Here is an 11148-nt window from a genome sequence, read left to right as displayed (position 1 = left end):
ATATTGTTTTAGGGATGTTTGGTAGGCTACTTAGATGTCTTATCGCATTCTAATTTATGTCAGGCATGTTGTTGGGCAACTAAGCGGATCCTGGGAGGTGTCGTGTTGTTGAGTTTGTTCGCCAAGTATTGGCGGGATTTATTGCCGTGCAAGTAAACAATAACTATACTGGAACGTTACTCAGTGAACTGAGTGAGGAGTTGAGTTCTGTAAAGTGGTTTGAGTTGAGATTAAAGCTGCATTGTTCCTATACCTATGTCGGGCCACAATCTTTAACTTGAGTTGCTGTTTGGATGAAGTGAATTCTCCTAAATGGCCATGCAGTGCTTTTGTCGCAACAGTTTTAGTTACGGTTTACACTTATTAGAATTAGCCAATTCTCTCTTTGAGGATCCACAGGGGAAGATCACCAATTGTGTAAAAGGGGGCTTGCTGCCACAGCAGGTTCGGAGGGGCGCCGAAATAAATGTGTTGTTCTGCTGCCTTTTATTGCAACGGGCTTTTAAAAGAACATTGCAGCGTAGTGTTACTTGTTCCACATCTGTTGCCGCAACATCAAAACACTGACAAAACAACTCCAGTCTTAGGCAACACGACCGCTTCCGTGATCGCTCTCTATCATGTCCCATTCTTATCGTACATGCTTTCTTGTGTAAATGACTCTTCTATATTAAGCTGACTTTCAGCGGCAGTTTGTTGGTTGACATGGTCTTATTCCCCTCGCAAAAGCTTGACATTTTTACATACTTGGTCGGGTGCCTGTTTTAGTGCCAGTAATCAAAAATTTATTCTGCTGCCGTTTTCTATTGCAAAGGGTTTTAAACAAACATTGCAGTGTGGTGTCACTTGTTCCACATCTGTCGCCATAGTACCAAACCACTAACAATACAATCTGTCTTGGGAAAAAAGGGTTTGCTTTCTTTAGCCGAAGCCATGTTGTGCTAGCCTACTATTTGCTGTGAGTATAACATAAAAAAAAGGAAGACGGAAGCTACGGAAGCTCATGAGGGTGAATTGCGCTGGTTTATTATTTTTAAAATTGTCTTTGACAAGAAAAAGAAATTGAGATTTATCACCCAGGCCTAACGTAACAGCAATGTAACTAAAACTTTTCCAGTTAAAAGTTACATGAAAACTTACCAGCAGCCAGTTCTGTTTCAAACATCTGCCGGGAAACAAAATGGTAATCTTGACCACTGCGCTCCACATCTCGCCGGCTCCGCGTAGTGTCTACAACACAGAATCCAAGGTAGGTTTATAGAATACTCACATTCTTTACAAGTGTGCGTTTGGGTGTGCCTGTTGAAATCTTACGAGGTACTGCCACGGCAAATCGTTCTGGATGGTTATTCAAAAGTCTCTGTCTCAGCTCCCCCTGTCCACAGCTAGCTGGGCCAATCAATGCGATTGGCCGCTTCCTATTGGCTGGCTGATGGTATAAGGCCATCTCCTCATAGGTCAGAATCTCTTCATCAATATCTAGGTCAGTTGGCAGAGGGGAGACAATGAACAATGCTTATACAGTTCAGTGTTTCTTCTGACACACTAATTGCATACTGGTTGTACCATCATTTCTCTGTGCGTTAAAAAGCAGCTTCTTTCTTTTCCTTTTGTTCTTTTTTGCACACCATAACTTTCCTGAAAACAAAACACAAAAACACACAAAGTGTCATCTACTAAACAATTAGCACAATTTACAGTATATAGTAGTTGATATGCTATTTTTTGAGTCACATAGAGATGGCTCACTTTTAAAGATTAAATTGTTAAAAAGATTTGTTATAACGCAGGGAAATGCAGTTTGCGCAGGCAGAGCCTTCCTGTCCTCTGCATGTGAAGATATAAAACAATAATAACAATACAGTGATCCCCCCCTACTTCGCGGTTAATGGGGGGTGGCAACCCCCCGTGAAGTCTGAAACCCGCGAAGTAGGGTATCAGTTTCTAGATTTCTATGTACGCCCCAATATAGCCGCAATAACCATAAACAATCCTTTTTTTTTGTATTTTTTGCGTATTTTATTTCCTTTCTACTATTATTTAACATTACATTATCCTTATTAACATTACTGTATATTCATTAAATAACTAATATTACTTAGTTTGTTGAGAATTTGTTCTCAGGACTGGTTATCTCCACCAAGACTCCGGTGAAAGAGTACGCAAGTCATCACATTGAACTTCACATTTATTTTGGCTCAAGTATGGTGTATCATGTAGTATCTCTTGAATAATAAATCAACAACAATGTTAAAGTCAGTCAACTAACATATAAACACTTGTCAAACTTCAATCTATGAATTTACTGTATTTTTAGCCGACATTAGCGGGTTAGCGACAACTAACAACAACTACTAACTATAAAGTGCAACCTCTACACAAACGAACACATAAACAGAATAAACACTCATCGCTTCCTAAACATAGCCAGTAGCGTGCGTTATCAACATAAATGATAATAAACTATAAATATGAGCTTACGTTGTCATTCACTATGTCACCGTAACGAGCCGAATGACTCGGAGAACGTAAAACAGGAAACGGAAATGCAAAGCGAAATTAAAAACATACATTTCGAAATAAGATACAAACGTCACAAACTAACGCTTGAAGAATTCTTAACATAGTTATTAACTAATATTACTTAGTTATTTGATGAATACAGTACTGTATAATGTACTTTTTTGCTTTATTCAATTTTTTCAATTTTTGCGCATTTTTAAAATTATTTATTTTGAAATATTTGTAATATTTCCTGGAAAAAACTGTGAAGTACTGAGACCAGGATATCTGAGACCTTGAAGTAGGAGAGATCACTGTAATGACAAATGCAATATACATCTCGTCCTCAAATTAACAGCTAGTGGAGACTTTATCATATAAGGACAGTGTAACTGACAAATGGTTTCTTAGCACTCTTAAGCAGTGATTGTATAATTCTCAAATGGCGGTGTGTTGATGTTGGAAGGTAAGGTAATGGCAATGGATTGGGGGAAAAGTGTCAAGCTAATCAGAACACAAAACTTCAAAACGAAGGCAGGATTAGCCTTTGTATTGATGCCCAGGTATTATTTGGTGTGTTTATTTTGAAGTTAGCCTCCATAGCACCTGGGTGGAGTGTTACAACATTATGTTGTTGGAGCATGCCTGAAATGTCGGTGCGCATGAAATAATCGTAATAATAAAATAAATTTGGAAGGAAAAAAAATCGTCTTTTAAATACATCTCCAGGTTTTTATCTCAAGAGCAATTTTCTAGCTTGGTTTCAATGTTACCCTTTACCACATGCCTGATTTAGCAAATTAGGGGAGGGTTACATCAAAAACAAACTGTGAGGAATTTGGCTCTTGGACCGGACTTGGAGACACCTTCAGTAGAGGAAGCTTCAGCTGGTTGAAGACAGGCACATCTCGCTGCCATCTTGAACCAGGAGTCCTTGGCAATCTCTCACATTCACTTGTATTGAGGTAATTGTGTTTGGCTCCATTAAGTTAAGCATAATTTTTCAAATTCTTCAACCCAGTTTGACTGTCACAAACAGACTTGAGGTACCAGATTAGTGGGTAATTTGACAATTCGGACTTTCGTAACCTTAAATATTTAGGTAAGACCAAATGATTTTGTTTACTTAAAAAAAAAAAAGTACAAGTGAAAAAAAGCAACAACTTGGCCTTTTAAATATTCTTTTGCCTTGGTATCACATTGTTGAACTGCGTGGACTTGTTGGTAGCATAATTAAGAGTATGTTAGGGTTGACTCCGGAGGACGACAGGGTATGCTCCCGCCATGTTGGGATGTGCGGACGGGTCCTGACTGTTGTTTGTACCTATGCATCAAACAGCAGTTCTGAGTACCCACCCCTTTTAAGAGTGTGCGGATGAATGTCCCCTCTGGGGACTCCCTTGTTCTACTTGGGAAATTCAATGTACACGTGAACAATGACAGTGAGACCTGAAGGGGAGTGATTGGGAGAAAACAATGTGTCAGAACCAAGGTGGTGGTATTTATTGGACTTCTGTGGTCGTCACATATTGTCCAAAACAAACACCATGTTCAATATCAAAGGTGTCCATATATGCCCTGGGCACCAGAACACTCTAGGCCGCAGGATTTGTGGCAGCATGTTTTGGACACTCAGGTGAAAAGAGGGGACGAGCTGTGAACCTTGGTGGGTCCCACCTGAAAGACCTCAGCGGAAGGTCAGCTGGGCAGGCCTGACAGAGTATGTAGTCGGAAGGTTTTCAACTACCACCTCTGAAACAATTTCTTCCATGTCCCGGGGAAGGCAGGATGCAATAAGTCAGAGTGTACCTTGTTTGTGTCCTCAATTGTCAAAGCAGCCGATTGGAGCTATGGCTGTCGTGGCAATCCCCAAAACTGCTGGTGGACACCAGCAGTAAGGGTTGCTGTCAAGATTGAGATGGTCCTATCGTGCATTTGGTCTATGGGAATCTAACAGGAGCTGATGGGTACCAGGCTGGCCAAGCAGAATTCATGATGGATGAATTAATACAAATGTTTCAAGTAAGGTCAAAATAGAAATAGGCTGATCTTCAATGTTGGGTTCATACTGGTATGTTTAACCCCCGCTGGGTCAGGTCCTCAACAGCCATGAACCTCACTCACTAGATGTCATCAAAACATCACAGCCAAAACATTTCATTTTCACAATTCTGGCATTTCCATGAAAACAGACCTGACTTCTCAGGCTCTTTGTCTTCTTCTATCGTTTGTTTCATGGCTTCTCTCTGCTGCTGGAAACTTTTTCCTGTAACCAACAAAACAACATTAATTTAACATATCAGAATGGGTTGGGCATTATTTGAACCGGGATGATTCCAGTTCTGATTCTGGTGTCATATCATTCTCAATTACGATTATTTTTTAATTAAAAGATAAATAAGCAAACAAAGAGTGTGCTAAACAAGTATTTTTGGACAAATAATGAACTTCTTTTTTTTGAATTTCATAAATATTTTAGAGTCAGTAACTTTTACCATAAGTTACTTAAAGTGACAATGTGTAAAATTTAGACCGGTATTAATTTTAAAAACCCATAATACATTTTAATAAGGTGTAAATAAATGTGTTCTATCTAACCAACATATTTTTGGTTATACACTACATATATATTCATAGGTCTTGTAATCGCTACTAATTATTACATGGGTTGCTAACATTACATGAGTGCCAGCCAGATGTGATTCTTTTAGCTACGTAAAGCAAAGGAGGAAAACCTTCACTTACGTAATTGAAATCCCTTTTGGATGTTAGTTTGTGTCTTGTGTACAGCTGAGAGAGTTTCTGGTTTGTATGTCAATCGTGAATAAAAACGTGAATAAAAGGAAATAGATGGTTGTGTTGTGTCAATCATAATTAAAAGGAGAAAGAAGAGAAAGGTGGAGGGGGGGCTACATGCATCACAAGTTTCATGACATGCACAAAGATCGATGATCGGTTTGGGAGTTAGAATGACACATTATTCTCAACATTTGAATTCACCCGCAAAACACATAAGAAAACTGTAGCAAAGACATCACGATACAAGGCTTGACCTTAGCCCGTAGCTTCCTTCTATTGCAGATGGCCGCATGTGCATGTGTTGTGTTTGTTGCATGTTAATCCTTGTATGCATGGATCGATGTCTTGACTGGTAAGAAATGTGTTTTCATTTTTTTTTTTTTTTTATGTTCACAGAAGCCTATTGTAACTAACCAGTCTTGATATATTTGAAACTGATGGCAAATTCTGTTTGTGTTCGCTCACTCTCGCTCGCTCGGTGCATGCTTCCTAATTATGCTCTGTGATGCCGTATCGCACATGCTGCATTCATGTAACACCAGTAAATGGCAACTGTAAATGATCCAAAATGCATCTTTAAAGCTCTATTTTTAACCAATAGCAACATTAATACTACAACAAAAGCTTTATTTCTGAAAATCCTAAGAAAAAGCATTAACACAGCAGTTAAAGCATGCTACTGATGGGCTAAACTTCTGTAATGTTGCTTTTCTTTTGGAAAAGCTATACATGATAAACACTAAGCTGCTTTTGAAGAGCAAGCAAGGAAATGTATTTCACCTAACTGTTCTATGTAACTGATGTGTCCGTCTTCTTTGTAATAAAACAAAGAGGAGACTGAGAACACCGGAAGACCTTGCCTCTTTCCCTCTTTTGCAAAAGACTGTTTTGATTCGAGTTCTTTGCCTTTGCCTCAGTTTCTTTTATTGATACGTTGACATATAATCTGGTTCTTCGAGGTGGAGCCCAAAATATCTGCGATTGTGAGGGTGCCGCCGATAGTGACTTAAGGCTGTGCACAAACAGACTGGGTTTGGAAAAGAAATCCACCTTCCCGTGGTCGGTTGCATCAAGAGTCTTCCCTGGGATCGTTGATTGCCAGCATTCAAAAATGTCAACAGAAATTGAGACGTGAAGAAGACACAAACGATGAGTAAAGCTTCTCTTCTTGTTGGCATTCTTGTTGAAGTGATAGGGATGTTTAATTTCCTGCTTATGATCCAAACATTAAAATAAAAGCAAAGCAAAAGGATTGCACATAATGCCTTGAATAAGAAGATCTAGAGGTACTAGAAGATCAGGGTATCAGTTCTGTGCATCTTAGTAGCCATGAGGAATGAAGGTGTCAGTCCTTTGCCTGTTAGATGCCTGGTATAAGAACATGGTATAAGAAGATCTATAGATTTTAGAAGATAAGGACAAGAAAAGTTTCCAGTCCTACTCTGTCTTAATTGTCTAATAACATTTTGGCATAACTGTGGTGGTACAATAGACAGCTTGTGAAACTGATATTAAAGTGAGAAATGATTCTGAGTGTGTATGCAACAAGAAAGAAAGAAACGTTTGCTCTATTGGAACACTTTGTCAAATTGGAAAATAGATCTGAATTACAATTATGTATGAAAGAGGTGAAGCATTTGAGTCATATTTTGATGACAAGTAGTCATCATGTGGATGAAAAGAGAAGCCATCTTTTCAGACCAAAATGTTGCCACCATCTCCAACCAAATTACCACTGACATGACTAAAAAGCGTGAAACACAATTGTTTACAAGAGTTAAGCTGTGAGTCTACCAGGGGCAGACTTCAAATATCTGCTCTGCCCCTATTGGATTTATTACACGTTCATTTAAGACATGCACCACCAGAAAGCAAGAAATATTTTAGAAAAATAAAGGTGCCAGCTGCTGTGAGGATCGTTTAATGACCATCTGGTGTCTACTTTTCAGACTGCTAGAGGCAGGTACTGTTGACAAGCAGCTCGCTTGTGTTGAGGGGCAGAGTCTGACAACAAAGTGGATTAAGCATATAGAGCCTGTCCGTCTCAGCGCCTATGAAGGAAGGAGCAACTTGCTCCTGAGAAGGGCCCGAACCATTTTAGGAGATGTGAAGTCACAAGGCCTGACTGTCCAGCAAGAAGTGACTCCGAGCCTCCAAGTCCCCACCCTCATAGAGGAGGGTGAAACACAATCCAAAACAAAAGTTGTCTGTTGTCTGTGGCCATTTCTAAAAGAAAATGAGACCCAGGCAGCAAACACACACACACATGTACAAGACGAACATGGTTATTATTCTGGAGTGAAAACTTAAAAAAAAACTTTTTCAGACTTTTCGTATATGAAAAATGACTTGTCTGCATGAGTGTGATGGGTGAAACTGAGATCTGGAGTGCAGGACAAAGGCCAGGTGTGGTTCTACGGCAGTAGTATAGATGCACAAGATGTCTTGTGAGAGTCCGATAGCCGTGTCCTCAACCGAGAATGTCTTCTCACACAAATACGTCGACCCGAACAAGCTTAGCTTTTTCTGACCAAATGCTCGAATCTCTCGGGAACTTGTCCTTATCCAGCTGTCAGTAAGAGTTGGCGATATAAAGCTGCTGGTGCTGACCACAGCTCACTGTGTCACACTGCAGCTCAACTTTCCTCCTTTTGTTGATTGTCGCCATTTTATAAAATTAGGGGCTCATACAGTCAATTACTCATATACTTATTTGCTGTTCCTAATTAAGCCTATAGATGGCAGCATTCAGCATACACAGGTAACTGTGTATACAATACAATACACAGGTGTATTGTATTGTATTGTGTATTGCGCTGCTGCCCAATGTATTAATTCTCCTTGCGGGCCAGACGTTATTGATTTTATGACAGAGGCTGCGGGCTGGATGGAAATTGAACACGGGCCGCATTTGGCCCCCGGGCCGGACTTTGGACATGTCTGGTTTAACAGAAATTTCTGCAGTCTCTGATGCGATGTTACTTGACCTTGTGAGGCTTTTAATGCATATTTCATTGTCTGTATGAACCTTTCTCCAAAGCCGTTTGTTGCAGAATGGTATGGAGCTGATCTAATGTGTTGCACCCCATTTGCTTGTAAGAAAGCATCCATTTCTTGTGAAACCAAATATGGTCCATTGTCAGAGACTAACTGTGTAGGAGATCCAAAACTAAACATTTCTCCTAGTTCCTCGACGTTCTTCTGTGTGGTTGCTGACTTCATGACAGCCACTTCAGACCACTTAGTGTGTGCATTGACAGTGACAAGAAACATTCTGTCCTCCAATGGACCTGCTAAGTCAATGTGCACACGTTGCCATGGCTCCTGTGGGAACTCAAGAGGTGGAGAGGAGCAAGTGGTGGACTGCTCTGGATCTTGTGACATGAGGAACAACTTTTAGCTATTTCCTCAATCTGTTTGTCCATGTTTGGCCACCAAAAGTAGTTTATCGCTATTTCCTTCATTCTCACTATTCCACTGTGTCCTGCATGCAGTTGCTGAAACAGATTTGTTTGTAATGACTGAATGGGAATAATGACTCTCCTCCCCCATAGCAAACAACCAGCCTGATCAGATAGCTCCTCCCATCTCCCATAAGAGGCTATAGAAAATGGAATGAACATTTTTGACCCTGGATCAAACACTTGTTTTCTCTGCTACCTGAGGACATGAGTGGTAAATCTTGCACCAAATGTAATTAATTGTGTGTCAAGCACTGGCACATCTTGAAGCCACTTTTCAGAGGGGGGAAAAAAAAAAAAAAACAACTTTTGAGCTCAGACTTGTCACGGATATGCAAATGTACAATGTACAGCACGCGGCGTTACGCATCAGTGATTTGTGTCTCACATGCGTACCTGCGTAACAGTTATGTGCACCCCCGGTTTGTTGTACATATGCATTTATGCTTTGACAAAGTGTTTTAGTTGCGGTTGTACATGTTACACACACTTAGCTGATTCTCAATTTGGGTATGGATTCGCAGCAAGTACCCTAGTCGCCGGCAGGTCCAAGATCAGGACCCCGTGACGGCTAACTACCACCACAGCAATTCTGAGTACGCACCACAGCAAGTCTGAGTACGCACCACAGCTAAGTAAATATGTGGAAAAGGATGCAAACACATCTAAATTTCGCCACCACAGCCAACACATTTCCGCCACCAGTGCAGTACAGCGAAGAATAGCTGCAGTGTATTTTTTAACTATTTAATTGCACTGTATTTGAGGTAGTTGGAGCTACGCTCAGCGTGCAAACTTTTTTTGTCCGTGCTTCTTCTGTACAGCTATTAATTGAAATTCAGCACAGACATTTCAAAATCTGAATATTTAAGGACAACAAGAATGATCGTCCCGGTTCTACTCAATTCTCGATTTTGGGTGCTCAATCCCATCATCAGATAGAAGAAGATGCTTTCAAAGTATAAATTTTGAGTTTGAGCGGCTATTTTCTTGCAATATTCTGTTTATGTCATGTTGAAAATATGTTGGTGCAGGAATGTTCCTTTTGTTGAAAATACGATGTTATATGCAGGCAATAAAAATTAAAGTTTTAAACCAAAATATACTTTTTGATCTTCCATACACAATCAGTCTGTATAAATAATGTATATGATGTTACAATCTGCGGCATATAGTCCAGTGCGGAATTTCTATGACAAAGCGCCTAAGCCCTCAATTTTTTTCTGTTGCTTATACCGTTTTTTCGCACTATAAGGCGCACCCAAAAGCCAGATTATTTTATTTTTTTTTAAAATGACTGTGCGCCTTATAATCCGGTGCGCCTAATGCTGCGTTCAGATGGTGTGCGTTGTTTATGCTCTACACGAGGCGTTTTGTCGCGAGAAGAAAATGAAGTTCACTTTTCACGCATCAGTATCACGCGAAGGGAGGGGAGTGAGCTTGCTGTCCACTTTACAGTGGATCCGGAATGAAGAGCATTGCTGACAACGTTTACTTTTCCGGGATATGGCAGAGCCAATATTTTCTCAGACAGCACCTTTATTATTCTTTTTTTACACTGCGCATCTCTCGCTTCCACGGCAATACTCGTCTGCCAAAAAAAAAAAAAAAGTTTCAATGTCGCAATCATGTGGCCAATACCGTGGTAAATACTTTACTGTCATGCTGCACTATCGTTAGCTTAGCACAGTAACTACGGTTTACCAGCTGTTAAAAAAAGGAAACAAACGCTGCACATACCAGTTGTCCCAAGTTCTCCCTTCCGCCTTTCTACAAGCCAGGTGAGTGCTCTTGCTTGGCTCCGTTTTGTATTGAAAGCTCAGATGGCCGTGTTGGATAGCTCTCGGTGACCGCAAAGCAGCCGCCATGATTCGTTCCTGCCCCTGCTTGAGACGTTGAACGTTCCCGAAGCTGATTGGCTGACGCGACGTGACACGCGACAAAAGTTCAATTTTTTGTAATTACGCACCGCGCGTCGCTCGACGCATCATCGCGCCTGTCGCGCGAACTCCATTGCCTACAATACAAAACCTTACGCTCTTTGCGCTCCATCTGAACGCGGCATTATATATGGATCAAATCATGTGCTGACTGCATAAACTATAGTTTATGCCTAAAAAAAATCCAGTTCAAACCGACTTGGCCCGAGGGTATTAAAGTTGACACAGCCCGGCGCAATTAATTAACTTGATTTGCAGGCCCAACACGATTTTTTTTTTTTTTTTTTTTGAGGACATAAGAGTGTGTGGCCCCACACTCATGTTTGTCGTTTAAATTTCCCTGACTTTCGTTGATTCCTAACTTGTGTTCCATATCGTAACAGCGGGTCAAAAATATATAATACACGCCGAGGAAAAAATTAAAAAGACAGCGGCACCAGCCTTCA

General features: G+C 40.5%; 1 protein-coding gene across 2 annotated transcripts in view; it reads right to left on the bottom strand.

Moving 5' to 3' along the window:
- The window catches only part of pals1a (protein associated with LIN7 1, MAGUK p55 family member a), a 46753-nt gene that overhangs the window by 11715 nt on the left and 23890 nt on the right, over positions 1–11148 (bottom strand). For both annotated transcript variants that reach the window (XM_088433776.1, XM_088433775.1), the window contains exons 12-15: positions 4697–4768; positions 1567–1638; positions 1315–1479; positions 1141–1230 (exon numbers count right to left, since the gene is read on the bottom strand). In XM_088433776.1, coding sequence (XP_088289902.1) covers positions 1141–1230; positions 1315–1479; positions 1567–1638; positions 4697–4768 — 399 coding nt within the window. The remainder of the gene's footprint in view (positions 1–1140; positions 1231–1314; positions 1480–1566; positions 1639–4696; positions 4769–11148) is intronic.

This window comes from Hippichthys cyanospilos, chromosome 14, assembly GCF_059441005.1.
Source record: "Hippichthys cyanospilos isolate Australia breed blue-spotted pipefish chromosome 14, RoL_Hcya_1.0, whole genome shotgun sequence".
Classification (NCBI taxonomy): domain Eukaryota; kingdom Metazoa; phylum Chordata; class Actinopteri; order Syngnathiformes; family Syngnathidae; genus Hippichthys; species Hippichthys cyanospilos.
The sequence above is the reverse complement of the archived record's forward strand: the minus strand, read 5'-3'. Positions and strand labels throughout refer to the sequence as shown.